This window comes from Haematobia irritans, chromosome 4 (assembly GCF_050003625.1).
Source record: "Haematobia irritans isolate KBUSLIRL chromosome 4, ASM5000362v1, whole genome shotgun sequence".
In the NCBI taxonomy this organism is placed as follows: Eukaryota; Metazoa; Arthropoda; class Insecta; order Diptera; family Muscidae; genus Haematobia; species Haematobia irritans.
Window position 1 is genome coordinate 26,739,858 of NC_134400.1, and position 19,719 is coordinate 26,759,576.

The 19,719-nt window shown below is 29.2% G+C and overlaps 1 protein-coding gene and 2 long non-coding RNA genes across 3 annotated transcripts; 1 reads left to right on the forward strand and 2 right to left on the reverse strand.

The window, feature by feature from the left end:
* Nucleotides 1-280: 280 nt before the first annotated feature.
* dbo (Kelch-like protein diablo) lies at nucleotides 281-16,274 on the reverse strand. Its single transcript, XM_075308049.1, has 7 exons — nucleotides 15,821-16,274; nucleotides 5,360-6,133; nucleotides 4,118-4,687; nucleotides 3,930-4,051; nucleotides 3,626-3,815; nucleotides 690-877; nucleotides 281-621 (listed from the first exon to the last, which is right to left on the reverse strand). Exons 2-7 carry the CDS (start codon nucleotides 6,077-6,079, stop codon nucleotides 597-599), a joined length of 1,815 nt encoding a protein of 604 aa, XP_075164164.1. The 5' UTR covers nucleotides 6,080-6,133; nucleotides 15,821-16,274; the 3' UTR covers nucleotides 281-596.
* Nucleotides 16,275-17,192: 918 nt separating this feature from the next.
* On the forward strand, nucleotides 17,193-17,962 carry LOC142236445 (uncharacterized). The gene is made up of 4 exons (XR_012722036.1): nucleotides 17,193-17,233; nucleotides 17,353-17,519; nucleotides 17,582-17,687; nucleotides 17,753-17,962. It is a non-coding gene; the product is annotated as an uncharacterized LOC142236445 (long non-coding RNA).
* Nucleotides 17,963-19,008: 1,046 nt separating this feature from the next.
* LOC142232922 (uncharacterized) lies at nucleotides 19,009-19,670 on the reverse strand. The gene is made up of 2 exons (XR_012721252.1): nucleotides 19,563-19,670; nucleotides 19,009-19,497 (listed from the first exon to the last, which is right to left on the reverse strand). It is a non-coding gene; the product is annotated as an uncharacterized LOC142232922 (long non-coding RNA).
* Nucleotides 19,671-19,719: the final 49 nt, after the last annotated feature.

Below are 19,719 nucleotides of genomic sequence, written 5' to 3' on the forward strand. Positions count from 1 at the left end.
TGCTTGTTTTTTTTTTTGTGATTTGCTTAGAGTAATCTCTTTGTTTTCTTTGTCATAGTAATATATGAACATTTAGTGAAATTATGTTTTTTAATTTAGTCAATCAAGTGTTCTAAGATCATGCATGTCCCGTGAATTATAAAATCTATTAGATTATTCATTTCGATTTCATAATTTACGGGACATGCATTACCGTTTGGCTTGTGGCATTGACTTCATGAGGAATTGTCTTTTCTTTTCTTTAAAAGATTTGGCTGCCGCTGTGCATAAACGCTTAAAATTACTTGTGTTTTTTTGTTTTTATTAACTTTACGATACACTTATAAATGTCGAGATGTTTCAACTAACAATTTTGTTTTTGCAATATAGATTTTAGTAAATAGTTTATATACTTGTGTTTTTATACAATTATATTATTAAATTCTTTTTTGCTTTATAGTCTGTAACGAATTCGTCTTCTCATTTACATTTATTTTTGCTTGTTTTTGATTTCTTGCATTGAATATGTGATTTAAAGTATTTTCATTTCACATCTATTTGTATAGATTTGTTATATAAATATTTTTGGACTCGCTGTTATTATTATCAATTCCCAATCAAACAACAGAATCCTTACGTATCCTGCAAGGAAAAAAAAAACAATGGTCTTTAGTATTTTTTTTTTATTGAGTAGCGATTTGGGTACTTACCACATATAATTCTCAGTTTGAGGTGCTCTCATTACACCAACACCACCACCTAAACGTCGGTAATTCATGCAACCACAGAGGCGCCATTGATTTGTTTCTGTATCATAAACTTCGATGGTTTTCAAATAGGCGGAACCATCAAAACCTCCAACAGCATAGAGTTGCCCATTAACCACAGCTAAACCAACCTAAAAGTAGGAAGACAAAGAAGGCAAAAAATATTAGAGCAATTTTTATCGCATTTATTATTAAAGGCTCAATGTAATGAAAAATTGCATACCAAAAACGTCGAATTTCGTATTGGGATTGAAGGAGGTTGCGATTTAGGTCTTTTTATACTAAAAACTCATTAAAACCAGAAATTCCCCATTTAAAAATGTACCTTGTATAATCGTAAAAGTAGATTTTTGTAAAAATCCAAAAACATTTAAAAAAACAAAGGTTAAAAGCCGAACCAAAAATTATGTTTTGGCAGATTTAGCAAAATATTACTCCCCAACAAAGATTTCAATTTTCTATATAAATAAAATTTTCACAAAATTTTCTATAGAAATAAAATTTTCACAAAATTTTCTATAGAAATAAAATTTTCACAAAATTTTCTATAGAAATACAATTTTCACAAAATAAAATACAATTTTGACAAAATTTTCTGTAGAAATAAAATTTTGATAAAATTTTCTATAGAAATAATATTTTGAGAAAATTTTCTATAGAAATAAAATTTTGAGAAAATTTGCTATAGAAATAAAACTTTTGGGAAAATTTTCTATAGAAATAACATTTTGACAAAATTTTCTATAGAAATAAAATTTTGACAAAATTTTCTATAGAAATAAAATTTTGACAACATTTTCTATAGAAATAAAATTTTGACAAGATTTTCTATAGAAATAAAATTTTGACAACATTTTCTATTGAAATAAAATTTTGACAAAATTTTCTATAAAAATAACAGTTTGACAAAATTTTCTATAGAAATCAATTTTCTACAGAACTAAATTTTCTATAGAAATAAAATTTTGGAAAATTTTTCTATAGAAATAAAATTTTGACTAAATTTTCTAAAGAAATAAAATTTTGACAAAATCTTCTAAAGAAAAAAATTTTTGACAAAATTTTCTATAGAAATAAAATTTTGGAAAATTGTTCTATAGAAATAAAATTTTGTCAAAAATGTACTATAGAAATAAAATTTAAACAACATTTGCTAAGAAATAAAATTGTAACAAAATTTGCTATAGAAATAAAATCTTGCAAAAATATTCTATAGAAATAGATTTTCTATAGAATTAAAATTTTGAGAACATTTTCTATAGAAATAAAATTTTGCGAAAATTTTCTATAGAAATAAAATTTTGAGAAAATTTTCTATAGAGATAAAATTTTGAGAAAATTTTCTATAGAAATAGAATTTTCTATAGAAACACAATTTTGTATAGAAATTAAATTTTGGCAAAATTTTCGGTAGTCAATTATTCAAGAAATTGTTTAGCTTTTGTGTCATATATGGTCTAGCGACTAGACTATTTATGAAATAAATAAATAAAATTGTGACCAAATTTTCTATAGAAATAAAATTTTGAGAAAATCTATAGAAATAATATTTTCACAAAATTTTCTATAGAAATAAAATTTTGACAAAATTTTCTATAGAAATAAAATTTTGACACAATTTTCTATAGAAATAAAATTTTGAAAAAATTTTCTATAGAAATAAAACTTCTATCGAAATAAAATTTTGACAAAATTTTCTATAGAAATACAATTTTGAGAAAAATTTCCATAGAAATAAAATTTTGAGAAAATTTGCTATAGAAATAAAATTTTGGAAAATTTTTTCTATAGAAATAAAATTTAAACAAAATTTGCTATGGAAATAAAATTGTATCAAAATTTGCTATAGAAATAGATTTTCTATAAAATTAAAATTTTGAGAAAATTTTCTATAGAAATAAAATTTCTATAGAAATAAAATGTTGACAAAATTTTCTATAGAAATAAAATTTTGACAAAATTTTCTATAGAAATAAAATTTTGACAAAATTTCCTATAGAAATAAAATTTTGGAAAATTTTTTCTATAGAAATAAAATTTAAACAAAATTTGCTATGGAAATAAAATTGTAACAAAATTTGCTATAGAAATAGTTTTTCTATAAAATTAAAATTTTGAGAAAATTTTCTATAGAAATAAAATTTTGAGAAAATTTTCTATAGAAATAAAATTCTGAGAAAAATTTCTATAGAAATAAAATTTTGAGAAAATCTTCTATAGAAATAACATTTTCTATAGAACACAATTTTGACAAAATTTTGTATAGAAATAAAATTTTTAATTCTATAAAATTAAAATTTTGAGAAAATTTTCTATAGAAATAAAATTTTGAGAAAATTTTCTATAGAAATAAAATTCTGAGAAAAATTTCTATAGAAATAAAATTTTGAGAAAATCTTCTATAGAAATAACATTTTCTATAGAACACAATTTTGACAAAATTTTGTATAGAAATAAAATTTTGCCAATATTTCTTATAGAAATAAAATTTTGGCAAAATTTTCTATAGTCAATTATTCAAGAAATTATGTAGCTTTTGTGTCATGTATGGTCTAGCGACTAGACTATGAAATAAATAATTAAAATTGTGACCAAATTTTCTATAGAAATAAAATTTTGACAGAAATTTCTATAGAAATAAAACTTTGACAAAGTTTACTACAGAAATAAAATTTTGACAAAGTACTCATATACGGATTAATTTTCTCTTACATCAAACGTAACTTCACTCAAAATCCAACAGCTGTCAGATTAATACACTCCTCTTTGCAAAGATTAAAGCTAACTAAAGTTCATACGGATTTAATCCTAATAGTTCTATCTATACGAATTAAATCTTTCCAATTGATTTGATATTATGCAGTTTCTTTTTAACTTACACCACTACGTCTTGATGTCATTGCAACAATGGGACTCCATGTATTTGTATGTGGATTGTAACGTTCAGCCGATGATAATTCCATACAATCATCACGACCACCAACAGCATAAATATAATTATTAAAAACAGCACAGCCCAAATGTTTGCGTCGCGTGGACATAGGACTAACAGCTACCCATTTATTTTGTCTGTAACAAAAATAAACAAGCAATTTATTTGGTATGAAAAATGTAAAAACAAGAAAATTATGGTATCCAATCATCACATAGAAATATAGAGAATTTTTTAAATTTTTTATTTACCTGGGATCATAACGTTCCACCGTATTTAAAGGACATTGACCATCGGAACCACCAATGGCATAGAGATAACCTCCTAAAACGGCTACAGCAACACCTAAGCGCCTTGTGGTCATAGGAGCCACCTGTAAGTTTCAAATAGTTACAAGAGATGCCTCAAACCAAAATATATTTGGTCCTATTATTTTTACCTTGGACCATTTATTTTCTTTGGGATCATAGCGTTCAACATGATTCAAACACTGTACACCATCTTGGCCTCCCACAGCATATAGGAATCCATCAAGTACGGCCACACCTACACTCGTACGACATGATGTAGTGGGAGCCACATCACAAGACCATTGATTTGTTTGTGGATCGTAGCGTTCAATACTATTCAAATAACTTTGACCATCATGGCCACCAACGGCATATAGCAAATCATTGAGTACGGCCACGCCAACGCCGCAACGTCGTTTACTCATTGGTGCAACCATTTTCCAATCATTTGTTTGAGGATCAAATCTTTCCACCGAGGCAATGGCATCTCCGGAACACCAACCACCCACAGCAAATAGGACTTCACCACGACGTGTGGGCTTTCGAGGACGTGTTCGTGGGCCCTGCATTAATGGACGTTCTTGTGGAAGCAGGAGATAATTTTTGGCTTCATCAACTAAATCACGACATGCCTCGTCGGAGCGTACAAGCAGATCGGAACCAACGGTACCAACCAAAAATTTAGGTGAAAGAAGTGGAAGACGGACATGTTGTAAAACCTAAAAACGATGCATAAAAAAAAAAAACAAAAAAAGAATTAAGAAAATGTACAAAAATTTAGTTCTATTACTGGCAAAAAAGAAAAAAATGTCAATAGCAAATTTTGTCAAAATATTATTTCAATAGAAAATTTTGTCAAAACTTTATTTCTGTAGAAAATTTTGTCAAAACTTTACTTCTGTAGAAAATTTTGTCATTTTTTTTTGGAAAATTTTGTAAAAATTTTATTTCTATAGAAAATTTTGTCAAAACTTTATTTCAATAGAAAATTTTGTCAAAATTTTATTTCTATAGAAAATTTTGTCAAAATGTTTTTTTTATAGAAAATTTTGTCAAAATTTTATTTCTATAGAAAATTTTGTCAAAACTTTATTTCTGTACAAAATTTTGTCATAATTTTATTTCTATAGAAAATTTTGTAATTTTTTTTTTTTGGAAAATTTTGTCAAAACTTTATTTCTATAGAAAATTTTGTCAAAATTTTATTTCTATAGAAAATTTTGTCAAAATTTTATTTCTATAGAAAATTTTGTCAAAATGTTTTTTTTTATAGAAAATTTTGTCAAAATTTTATTTCTATAGAAAATTTTGTCAAAATTTTTATTTCTATAGAAAAATTTGGACAAAATTTAGGAGATGTAAATTTTAAAAACCTCTTACTAAAAACACACCTGAGCTAAATGTTGTCTCCGATCGGCTATATTATACTTCAACCAAGACATAACAGCATTGAAGACTTGTTCCTCAGATCGCACATTCAATTCATCACTACATATAATATCGACCAATTGACCCACGGGAAGTAATAAAAACTCTTCACTTTCCATAACTTCTTGAAAATTATGCTGGGTAAATTTATCGGCTATGCGTAAAAGTTCACGACACGAATGTGTATCGGCAAAGGCTCGTATACCCAAACAATTGGTAGGATCCAATTGTCTTTTCAAAAACTCACAACATATATCCTGAATTTCCACCAGCTGTAGCAAGCAAGCTGCCGGCAGCAATGTCTGTACATTTGATTCTTCAACAACAATATGAGCTGTATAACAAAAATCAATCAAGAGTTCCATAGCATTTTCATCGATATCACGTATAGTAACTTCTGTTTGGCGGGATTCTTCAAGTTCACCCGTGAACATGGCTCGAAAATATGGCGAACAGGCGGACAGTATGACACGATGGGCAAAAATCTTACGGCCACCAACATTGAGGACAACATCGCAAAGTTCACGATGACGCCGTAACATATTCAATTCGGAAAGGGTGACTTTGGGATGTTTATCGGAGGTATGGGCCATACGAGCTGGTGATTGTGGTCGATCAACGCCACCCGCACCAGCCGTAGCGCCCGAACCGCCATTTGACCCGGGGAGCAGAGGATCGCCCATCCTATTCGCTGCCAAGCGCAGCGGGGCAGATGCCCAACCCCACACCGCGTCTATCTGTAAAGAAATAAAAATAAAAAATTAAATTATTCATTTAAATAAGTGATTCATTGAGTTAATTATTAACATATAGAAGAAAAATCATAAAATTAATTAACTTCAAGAAATACTTCGGTAGATTTATTGTCATCTTTACCAAAACGAACCAAAGTTTTCGTTCGACGAAGATTCTTGTTAAGCCGAACGGAAAAAAGCTATTTTAATGTTACAAAAGCGGAATATGAAAATCGAATGGTATTTATGTATATATATATAGGATATATGGCCTGATGTTAATCGATATGGCTAATATTTTGCACATCAAAAAAAGAATAAAAATTCAGTAAATGATTATATATTGACTTAATTGGTCAGTACATCAATAGCAGAAGTATTAAGTAGAGACAAAAGTCGTATCATTTAAAATTTCACATGCTATAATCTTCTACTCACAAAGAAAATAATTTTTGGATTAAAACACGAAATCGATCCAATTAATTTTTAATTGAAATATCTTCAAACACATTAATGATAGTATCAATCACCAAAGTAAATTAAAATCTTAATTGATCCAATTAAAAAATTAATCGATATTAATTCTTGTAATTGACATTTCTTTCTTGTTGAATCATTTAAATTTTTAATTTAATATTTTTGAAAATTCAATTAAAATTTTAATTGGAAATGTTTTGGAGAACATTTTTTCTATGTAAATTAAAAGTGTGATTAATGTTTGTATGAGAAGAAATGTATTCTGCGATTTAAATAGAGTTAATATAGAGTTATTTTTAACAAAAAGAAATATTTAAATACAAATCTAGAAGTAGAATATACGAGGGTTGTCTTATATATTTCGGGATTAGAGAACAACAGTGAAGAGGGGTCTGTCTTCGGCGGTTGCTTTTCTTGATTACTTGGAACAGTCGACCGCTTTTACTTTCGAGCCCATAGGTGTAAATTCATGACATGTCTCGATGTCATAGATGTGTTTCGAAGCATCACGATCGTATTTTTGGTTCCAAAACAAAAAACATATCAACAAAAAACATATCAAAAAAACATATCAAAAAAACATATCAAAAAACGGTTCCAAAAAACGGTTCCAAAACAAAAAACATATCAACAAAAAACATATCAAAAAAACATATCAAAAAACGGTTCCAAAACAAAAAACATATCAAAAAAACGGTTCGAAAACAAAAAAACGGTTCCAAAACAAAAAACATATCAAAAAAACGGTTCCAAAACAAAAAAACGGTTCCAAAACAAAAAACATATCAAAAAAACGGTTCCAAAAAACGGTTCCAAAACAAAAAAACGGTTCCAAAACAAAAAACATATCAAAAAAACGGTTCCAAAACAAAAAACGGTTCCAAAACAAAAAAACATATCAAAAAAACGGTTCCAAAACAAAAAACATATCAACAAAAAACATATCAAAAAAACATATCAACAAAAAAACATATCAAAAAAACATATCAAAAAAACGGTTCCAAAACAAAAAACATATCAACAAAAAACATATCAAAAAACGGTTCCAAAACAAAAAACATATCAAAAAAACGGTTCGAAAACAAAAAAACGGTTCCAAAACAAAAAACATATCAAAAAAACGGTTCCAAAACAAAACAAGTATGTACGGCCGTAAGTTCGGCCAGGCCGAAGCTTATGTACCCTCCATCATGGATTGCGTAGAGACTTCTTCTAAACACTGCCATCCACAATCGAATTACTTGAGTTGCGGTAACGCTTGCCGATGGCAAGGTATCTTAAAACCTCCTAACACCGTCTTCTAAATTGTATGTAAGTCCATACGTGGTATATATTAAATAAAAAAAGATCGATCCAATACGTATATAATTCATTTTGACAAAGTAGACATAAAATTTTGACAAAATTTTCTACAGAAATAAAATTTTAAAAAAATTTTCTATAGAAATAAAATTTTCACAAAATTTTCTATAGAAATAAAAATTTTCACAAAATTTTCTATAGAAAGAAAATTTTGACAAAAATGTCTACAGAAATAAAATTTTAACAAAATTTTCTATAGAAATAAACTTTTGACAAATTTTTCTATAAAAATAAAATCTTGGTAGATTATTTTTGGCTCGAGTGGCAACCATAATTATGAACCGAATAAAATTTGAACAAAATTTTCTATAGAAATAAAATTTTGACAATGATGAAAATTTTATTATGAACCGAATAAAATTTTAACAAAATTTTCTCTAGAAATAAAATTTTGACAAATTTTTCTATAGAAATAAAATTTTGGTAGATTATTTTTGGCTCAGTGGCAAACATGATTATGAACCGATATGGACCAATTTTTGAGTGATTGGACCAATTTTGGTATGTTTGTTAGCGACCATATACTAACACCACGTTCCTAATTTGAACCGGATCGGATGAATTGTGCTCCTCCAAGAGGCTCCGGAGGTCAAATCTGGAGAACGTTTTATATGGGGGCTATATATAATTATGGACCGATATGGACCAATTTTTGCACGGTTGCTAGAGGCCATATACCAAATTTCAGCCGGATCGGATGAAATTTGCTTCTCTTAGAGGCTCCGCAACCCATATCTGGGGATCGGTTTATATGTGCGCTATATTTAATTATTGACCGATGTGGACCAATTTTTGCACGGTTGCTAGAGACCATATACCAATACCATGTACCAAATTTCAGCCGGATCGGATGCAATTTGCTTCTCTTTGAGGCTTCGCAAGCCAAATGTGGAGATCGGTTTATATAGGGGCTATATATAATTATGGACCGATGTGGACCACTTTTTGCATGATTGTTAGAGACCATATACCAACATCATGTACCAAATTTCAGCCGGATCGGATGACATATGCTTCTCTTAGAGGCTCCACAAGCCAAATCTGGGGATCGGTTTATATGGGGGCTATATATAATTAAGGACCGATATGGACCAATTTTTGCATGGTTGTTAGAGACCATATACCAACACCATGTAGCAAATTTCAGCCGGATCGGATGAAATATGCTTCTCTTAGAGGCTCCACAAGCCAAATCTGGGGATCGGTTTATATGGGGGCTATATATAATTATGGACCGATGCGGACCAATTTTTGCATGATTGTTAGAGACCATATACCAACACCACGTACCAAATTTCAGCCGGATCGGATGAAATATGCTTCTGTTAGAGGCTCCACAAGCCAAATCTGAGGGTCCCTTTATATGGGGGCTATACGTAAAAGTGGACCGATATGGCCCATTTTCAATACCATCCGACCTACATCGATAACAACTACTTGTGCCAAGTTTCAAGTCGATAGCTTGTTTCGTTCGGAAGTTAGCGTGATTTCAACAGACGGACGGACGGACGGACGGACGGACGGACGGACATGCTTAGATCGACTCAGAATTTCACCACGACCCAGAATATATATACTTTATGGGGTCTTAGAGCAATATTTCGATGTGTTACAAACGGAATGACAAAGTTAATATACCCCCATCCTATGATGGAGGGTATAAAAACGGTTCCAAAACAAAAAACATATCAAAAAAACGGTTCCAAAACAAAAAAACGGTTCCAAAACAAAAAACATATCAAAAAAACGGTTCCAAAACAAAAAACGGTTCCAAAACAAAAAAACATATCAAAAAAACGGTTCCAAAACAAAAAAACATATCAAAAAAACATATCAAAAAAACGGTTCCAAAACAAAAAACATATCAACAAAAAACATATCAAAAAAACGGTTCCAAAACAAAAAACATATCAACAAAAAAACATATCAAAAAAACATATCAAAAAAACGGTTCCACAACAAAAAACATATCAAAAAAACATATCAAAAAACGGTTCCAAAACAAAAAACATATCAAAAAAACGGTTCGAAAACAAAAAAACGGTTCCAAAACAAAAAACATATCAAAAAAACGGTTCCAAAAAACGGTTCGAAAACAAAAAAACGGTTCCAAAACAAAAAACATATCAAAAAACGGTTCCAAAACAAAAAACGGTTCCAAAACAAAAAAACATATCAAAAAAACGGTTCCAAAACAAAAAACATATCAACAAAAAATATATCAAAAAACATATCAAAAAAACTGTTCCAAAACAAAAAAACGGTTCCAAAACAAAAAACATATCAACAAAAAACATATCAAAAAAACGGTTCCAAAACAAAAAACATATCAACAAAAAATATATCAAAAAATATATCAAAAAACATATCAAAAGAACTGTTCCAAAACAAAAAAAAAGGTTCCAAAACATATGACGACCTGCAATATCAGTTGCCACGCAGCATCAATGGTTTCCGGAACAACAACTGATTTTGAACGACCGTCACAAAATTCATCTTGGTGTGATCTACGACTTCGTTTGAAATTATAATACCATCGATAAACACTGGTCCTTGACGCTCCGTCATCGCTAAAACTGGAATAAGTTTCATCAAAGCACTGTCGAAAGTTGTCAAAAATAATCTGCTGAAAACAACACAAATAGCTCTCGTATTTCACATACGTTCACAACCGTTCTGAGTACGTATAATAAGAAATATTTAAGTAGATCTTACAGTAGATCTTAAATATTACAGTAGATCTATGTAGATTGCAGCACTACACACAAAAAATTATCACCAAATTTTCAATTAAACACTTTGGAAACGGATTCAATTAATATGTTAATTGATTCAATTAATTATTTAATCAAATCCGAATAAAAAACAGATTAAAAAATGATTGATATTTGTTACGTTTCCAATTAAAATATTAATTGATTCAATCAATTTGTTAATCAATTCGGAAATGGTTTTCAATTACTAACGTGATTGAAAATTTTTCCGTTTCCAATTACACATGTGATTGATCCAATCACCTTTGTGATTGAAATTGAATAATTTTGAGCTATGGAATGAGCGAAAAGAGAACAAGAGAATGGACATTTATCCAACAACTTATAATGGTGAGATCAGTCCGTGGAAGTAACTCGTAACGAACGGGTTTTTGTTTTTCGCGTAAATTGAAAAACATGATTGGTGACATTCATAAATATTTTGAACGCAACAACAAATCATAGCAAAGAGTTGAAATAAATAAAGTGTGCAACAACAAATGGCCACGTAATAAAGGTTTGAAAAAATATATGAGAGAACGCAGAAGTATTAAGTAGAGACAAAAGTCGTATCATTTAAAATTTCACATGCTATAATCTTCTACACACAAAGAAAATATTTTTTGGATTAAAACACGAAATCGATCCAATTAATTTTTAATTGAAATGTCTTCAAACACATTAATGATAGTATCAATCACCAAAGTAAATTAAAATCTTAATTGATCCAATTAAAAAATTAATCGATATTAATTCTTGTAATTGACATTTTTTAATTAAAAAATTTGTTGAATCATTTAAATTTTTAATTGAATATTTTTGAAAATTCAATTAAAATTTTAATTGGAAATGTTTTGGAGAAAATTTTTTCTATGTAGGTTAGGTTAGGTTAGAGTTAATATAGAGTTATTTTTATCAAAAAGAAATATTTAAATACAAATCTAGAAGAACCGATACGAAGGTTGTCTTATATATTTCGGGATTAGAGAACAACAGTGAAGAGGGGTCTGTCTTCGGCGGTTGCTTTTCTTGATTACTTGGAACAGTCGACCGCTTGAAATTACATGTGTTTGTGTTTTGTGGTATTGTAAAAATGGAAAACAATCTACGTTTATTGAAGGTAGGAAAATGTGAATACCGTTTTCCATTGAAGCCTGTTTACATTAAACGGACTAAAATAATATATTTTTTATTCATTTCTTTTAGTGACCAATTTTATTTCGTGAAATTGACCAATCAATCCCACCAACTCCATCATTTTATCAAATATATAAGAATATGTTTGCAATCAAAAGGTGGGTACCGTATTGATCTTTTAAAATTATATTTTTTTTCATTCCTAGTTTTCTTAAAACCAAGAGCGGTATGGGTTTGTTGGAAGATTCACCTTGAAGTTGCGAAGTAGTGTTGGCATTATATTGCATTTTTGTTTTACCTGCCTTTTTCAGTTTGAACCCAAGTAGAGAGCAATATATCTGATATATAAAGTAATGAGCTGCATTATGTAATGGTAAAAAAAGTTCTTTCTTTTGGATTTAAAAATATGAAAAATATCCGAAAATAATAAAAATACGTATTTTCCATTTATATTTTTAACTATTTCCAGAATTTGCAAAGTATCATCAATATAATACCAAATAGTACATTGCTTTCCCATTACTTTTTGTCTTTGGTTGGTTCAAATTTTAATAGACGATTTCAATGTGCGGAAATTTTGGAAAGGAATTGTTACTAAAATTAAATTACCGAGCTCCTTAATACACCTTTTTATGCTAAAAGACTACAACTGGAACTAAGAATTGAACTTGATATTCTATGCAGGTAATGTTTAACAAAATTAACTTTTAATTGAACAAAATTAAATTCGAATTATTCTGTTCACTTTCAGAAAAACTAATTAAGCTTACAGGCTGCTGATTTATTGGAAATCCAGGCGCATCTACATATTAGAAGGACCATGCTGACATGGTTATTATGATAAGGAAAATAATGATGTACATAGTTTATTTTTTCACCCTATAATTGTTATTGATAGTAATTTTATGAGTAAGTCATGTTAGAACAAACACACACAAATGACAAGAACCAAATTTATTTGTCTATTGCATAATTCAAAAAATAATAAAATATTGAATATGTTTAATAAAAAACGCATATTTTCTTTTATTTCAAATAAAACTAAATACGATTTTTTAATTATTTAATTGAATGAATCAAATAGTTGATTGATTTTTGTCGCAAAATTAATTAAAATTTTAATTGATTCAATTAAAACTGTGATTGAATTTTATGATAAAAATCAATCACGTTTTTAATTGATTCAATCACACAATTAGTTGATTCCGTGACAAATGTCAATTAAATTTTTAATTGAAAATCGTGTTGGTTTTCAATCAAAATGGGTGATTTATACTATCATTTTCGTGATTGAAGACATTTCAAATAAAAAAAATGATTGAATCCGCGATTTTCGTGATTGAAATCAAAAAAAAAATTTTTGGTGTGTATATAAAGGGATTTTTTTTAAACACAAAATTTAGTAAAAAAAAGGGAATGAATTGACAAAGGTGTTAATAAATGAATTAGTATATCCAGATCTCCAAAGGCAAAGGGTGTTGAAAAAGAAATGTCATTCAGTTATTGTATCATATTTTCTCATATTTAGAAATAAAAATTGCAATTTCATTTTCCACATTAATTGATAATCAAAATGGCATTATGGTGGCCTAACTTTTTGTTTTTGCAATAGTGGTTGTTCCTTTATTTACTACGCCTTACTTGCACACAGACTTTTGAAGTTAGTCAGTCTTAATTTTTTAAATTAAATTTTAGGATCAGTCAGTTATAAACTCAATTCATTTCATAAAACTTTCATAAAAATTTCTATTAAAAATGGGTATTTATTATTTTATCGACATAGTAGAGAAGCAAACTACCGAAGGTGGCTTTCCGGAAAATTCTCTTGGTAATAGCCCATTAACATTAGACTCGAAATCTACAAAAAGTTAATTTTAAGTCCCTTTTGGACAGTTGAAATGGATTTTGAAAGTGTAATTTGAACGAGGTATAAGTTATGTTATTAATTTTCCATAAATATTAAAAATTTGTTTCCATCAAAAGGTAATCATCCAAATCCTGAAGAGGAAAGTGATGATATGCAACTGATGTAGTTCCGGAAAATAATGAAATTTCCTTTAAAACTATGTGAATCTAATATTTTGCAAACGATAAAAAAATTATTTTCCCATCAAAATCAATATATAATCAACCAAATTCTCACTAAAGTCACCAACGTGGATAGGAATATTGGGGAAATGCAAATTATGATAGACAAAACAATTAATCTGATGGTACTAAGGACCACTACAGACACTCAAGGCGTTCACGAAGAAGTAGCAAACGTTTTTTTAAATCCATGAAAAAGAAGAAAGCTTCAACGACTTTGGTAAAATGTGAAGAGAGTATTAAATTGTTAGAGCTATGGACTAGTGCGATATGTGTTAATATCTGTTTCCTTTGGTTAGCATTTTAAAAACATATATATACAATAATGCAGGCAAGTAGTCATATTTCCACCAGATCAAATCTTATTTGTCCGCCACAAATGATCGCATACAAAATAGTTTCCCTAAGACACCCAAAGCAATGCAATGTGGGGTGAAATATTGTCATATTCATCTCATTGCTTCATCGAGAAATTACACACCATTGTCGAAACTGAAATCCTATTACGAAGAACAGTAGGCAAAAGTCATCCGACATTAAGGAGACTACCAATGGAAATCAGGAATCACAGAAGAACTACCCTATTCTCGCGGAGAGAAGGATCAACATAATACCTTGCAAACGAAAGCAGATGGCAAAGACTATGCCGATCATTTATTCTATAAGGCAAAAAATAATGAAATTGTGAAAAAAATTAAAAACTTAATTGATACTATTAATTTTTGTGATTGATTTTCGTTTCAATTAAAAAATTTGTTGAATCCATTAAATTTGTAATTGAATATTTCGGCATAAGCCGGCTATCATACAAAACCTTTTTTCGGAAGGTTCAAGTGTGGTTCATTGTTAGGTTTAATGAACTGCCTGAATTTATTCTGATAATTGGTAGATAGATGTATTGCTGTCATTTCTAAATCCCTCGTTTGACAGCTGAAGATTTATTCCAGTGACAGTTCTTTTGATTGTTTACCATCGCTCTGTGTTTCATATCGTCCAAAAGTTGACGAAAATACGGAACATCATCAGAAATGATACAAAAATTAAAGGCCAGATTTGTACGAAATCCACAAAGCAATGGTGGAAATTATGGAACACATATTAAAAAAATGAGCTTGATTAAAGTCATTAAAGTTAATAAAACAAGAGCTCATCGAGTGGAAAGAGCCAGAGCCATGAAAGTGGCCAGTTTGGTTTTCTCCTTTCCAATACGAAAAGTTTGTGAATAAAGTTAAGGTTGGGGTTTACTTGTCAAAAAGGTCAGTTGAAAATTTACACCTTAGATTGACCATCCGAACTCAAGCGCCATCAAGTGACAACAAACAAAATGCTGTGGCAGCACCTTTTAAGAATCGCGGATTTGAATTTTTACCATTAAATCTTTTTGTTGGCCACATCCCAATGGATTTTGAAAATTATAAAAGCGGTTCTGTAACCAATAGCTACATTTACTACATAAACAACTAAAAATATGAATGTTAGTGGAAAGCATAATGTATTGTGACTTTAAGCAAAAGCCACAAAGAACATAAAAATGTAATAATAATCAAAAAAAATTATGGTTCTTACAAGAATAAACTTAAAAAATTGAAAAATGGTATATAAACAAAGCAACACAAACACATATATACATATTCATATGTAAATGATCTCTGATGACATGGAGGGGTGCGGTTAAAAAGTAAGCTCAAAAAGTCTATGCTAGACCATTAAATGACTACATTCGAATAAATAATGAACAGCTGGTTTACTTGCCCTAAACAAAATGAAAGAAAATGGAAAATCTTTTCATTTTATATCAAATTTCGGTAAATGGAAATTGCAAAGTTCATCCTAATATATACTAAATAAAATAAAATAAATCAGCACCACCTACCTTTGCGTCTTTTTGTGCCACAGAAACACCAACAATTCCACACCACCAGCACGCCCAAGAAGCAGCTTTCGAAAATGCAATTTTATTGCTTCTTTCTCTACCTGGACAACATTAGTAACTTTTGCTATTGAACTTTTTGTTGTTAGAGCCTTTACTATATGTATTTAGCCTCACAAAATTTTCGTAACACTTTAAGATGTACACCACCACAAATATTACAAATTTGGAAAGCTCTTGTTCTTCTTTCGTCACCACTGAACAGAATTGTGTAGTTTAGGCTTCTCGCCTGTTTCGTTTGTGCATTTTTTGTTAAACAATGCAAAACATTACATTTGCCCAAAGTTTCATGAGGGTTTTTATTGTTTTTCACAAAAGGTTTTATGGTTTTTTTTAGTGAATTAAATGCGAAATAAAAATTACTTTCTTCAACCAGAGACGATGTATGCGATAGTGTTGGGAAAGTAGGGAGTATTTGATTACAAGTACTCGTTACTGACTAATTTTTTGAGTACTCGTTACAATTAAATGGGTACTCAATATCTTCAATAATGCTAAAATTTAAAATGTTTTTCAAATAATTAATTAATTTCAAGTCTAAAAATTAATTTTAGTAATCAAAAGACCGTTAGAATATAACTAAAATATCCCACGGAGATATGGATGTTGACGCCTAAATATGATAAGGTCCTATCTCGCCTAAATATCCTGTCCCAGTCTCTATCCATCGAACAAAAACATAAAACGACATCGTAAACTAGAATACATCATTCACTTTACACTTTCGAAATCCACTTTTACTAGATTTCAACTATCATTTGCCTTATAAAAAGTAGATTTGAAATCTCTAAAATGTAGATTTTGAGTCTTATGTATGTATAGAGTTTAAAGGTGGGTATTAAGTTGAGTTGAAATCGTCAAATTTTCACGATTACTTTCTTTCACATTGAATTATTTTATTTATTTCTTTATTGTAAATCAATTAATACGTTAATTTCCATTCTGGATGTCTATGTAGGTTATTATGTTCCGCATAATCTTCATTAATTTTCGTTGTAGTTATTATCAGAATACAAAGGAGGATTGCTAATATCATACCCACCAGATATCACCTTTGGGAAGTAGAAAAAAAAAAAAACAAAAGGGAAAATTGTATTTTTTTTCTCATAATGCCCACGCAAATACAAAACACACATTGCAGCCTTTCGAAGCCTTTTCTTTCCGGCTGGGAACTTGACAGAAAATCAAAAAAGTCGCGGTCCCTGTGGCAAAATCATGACAAACATAAAAGTAACCAAAAATGTTTTGAATGTGGATAACTGAATATGATTGAAAGTGCAATCGTAGCGAGATATATCCCTTCCCAATAAACACCGGATGAGCGTTTTTCAAATGCAACAACTTTTCAGTTTGAGGGTAAATAAAATGTTCAACATAAATTCAACTCGACTTGAAACAGCTCATCTTCAATACATCTTCAAATTGTTTGAGAATTACATCCAATTTGTCAAAATGTTGACGAAATCTTTGAAAAGGTGTTGAAGATAATATGAGAAAACTTTGACAAAACACTACCCTAAAATGCAACGAAAAAAACCATGTGGTTTTCAATACTTATTTGTGCAACGAAGTTCGTGGTCAATTGCAAGAAATAAAAAAATGGAAAATTTTAGACAAATAACCAAATAGTTTATAAAAATAGGTAAGTGAAAATAAAAAATGAAATAAAACTTTAGGAAGTCACTAAATGTATATCTTTTGCAGAAAACAAAAATTATGGATTCTACGTTCTTGAAAACATTAAAAAGCTGACCGATGAAAAAATGGTGGACAATTAACTGGAACTGCTTCAAATAGTTTATAATAATTGGTACGTCAATATGAAAAATTAAATCAACACTTTAGAGAAGTCACTAAATTTAAATCTCTTTGCAGAAAACTAAAATCTTTGGATACTACATTCTTGCAAACATTAAGAAGCTGACCAATGAAAAATGAGTGGCTTATCGACAAGAAAAAGTTTCCAGAAACATTACAAGTGCAACCAATTAAAATTGTTAAAAACAAATTGTTGTAATCAACAACTTCTGGATGATGCTATTATCAGTTTAAAATGGATATTTTGTGAATTCCTTCTCCTGGAAATCAATTCTAACACGCGGTCCAGTACGTTCCTAATTTCAAATTGCCCGCATGTTAATAAATTTTAATGACACCAAAAGGAAGGAAATCGAATTATCAATGTAAAAGTGTTTACTAATAATGTTTAAGATATTTAAAGTTTTGTTGTTTGTTTTTGTTCTTATTTGTTGATATGTTTAATAAGATTATTATTTATCAATTGGTATTTTAGTGTACTATATAGTGTATTGTATTATTATATATTTTATTTTGATGCAAATGAATAAATTATACAAAATTCATAGAATTTTGGCTTTGACTTTCAATTTGAAGTGGGGATATCATTCATACAAATTTAGGTTGAAAAGTATTTGCAACGATGTTAATTTTGAATTTGACTCGCATCGAAAATTGTTTGACAAATTATTGAGTAACGATGCATTTCAATTTGAGGATAACACTTGAGATATTATTGCTAATGTGTTGAATTTCACTGTTGAGGGTAATGTCTGTTTTTTGTTGAGAACGCGATTTTCTCAACAATTTCTCAACTTGAATATTACCCTAATCCTTTGAAAAAATGTTTGAAAAATTGTTGAAATTTAGCATTTTTCAAACGTTTGTGTTTATTGGGACATATCATTAGCAAGCTGCAGTATAAGGGCTGTTTTCTTTTTGCACTGGATGCAACATTTGTATGGGCTATCCAGAACATCGTTGCACTGGTGTTCTATCCAGAACATCCCAATAAACACAAACGTTTGAAAAATGCTAAATTTCAACAATTTTTCAAACATTTTTTCAAAGGATTAGGGTAATATTCAAGTTGAGAAATTGTTGAGAAAATCGCGTTCTCAACAAAAAACAGACATTACCCTCAACAGTGAAATTCAACACATTAGCAATAATATCTCAAGTGTTATCCTCAAATTGAAATGCATCGCTACTCAATAATTTGTCAAACAATTTTCGATGCGAGTCAAATTCAAAATTAACATCGTTGCAAATACTTTTCAACCTAAATTTGTATGAATGATATACTCACTTCAAATTGAAAGTCAAAGCCAAAATTCTATGAATTTTGTATAATTTATTCATTTTCATCAAAATAAAATATATAATAATACACTATACTACAATACCAATTGACAAATACTAATCTTATTAAACATATTAACAAATAAGAACAGAAAACAAAAACAAAACAAACAACAAAACTTTAAATATCTTAAACATTATTAGTAAACACTTTTGCATTGATAATTCGATTTCCTTCCTTTTGGTGTCATAAAACAGACCGCGTGTTAGAATTGATTTCCAGCAGAAGGATTTCACAAAATATCCATTTTAAACTGATAATAGCATATGAATTAAACTGACGATGTGATGCACATTTTCATCCAGAAGTTGTTGATTTCAACAATTTGTTGTTTTTAACAATTTTAATTGGTTGCACTTGTAATGTTTTTGGAAACTTTTTCTTGTCGATAAGCCACTCATTTTTCATTGGTCAGATTCTTAATGTTTGCAAGAATGTAGCATCCAAAGATGTTAGTTTTCTGCAAAGAGATTTAAATTTAGTGACTTCTCTAAAGTGTTGATTTAATTTTTCATATTGACGTACCAATTACTATAAACTATTTGAAGCAGTTCCAGTTAATTGTCCACCATTTTTTCATCGGTCAGCTTTTTAATGTTTTCAAGAACGTAGAATCCATAATTTTAATTTTCTGCAAAGAGATATACATTTAGTGACTTCCTTAAAGTTTTATTTTATTTTT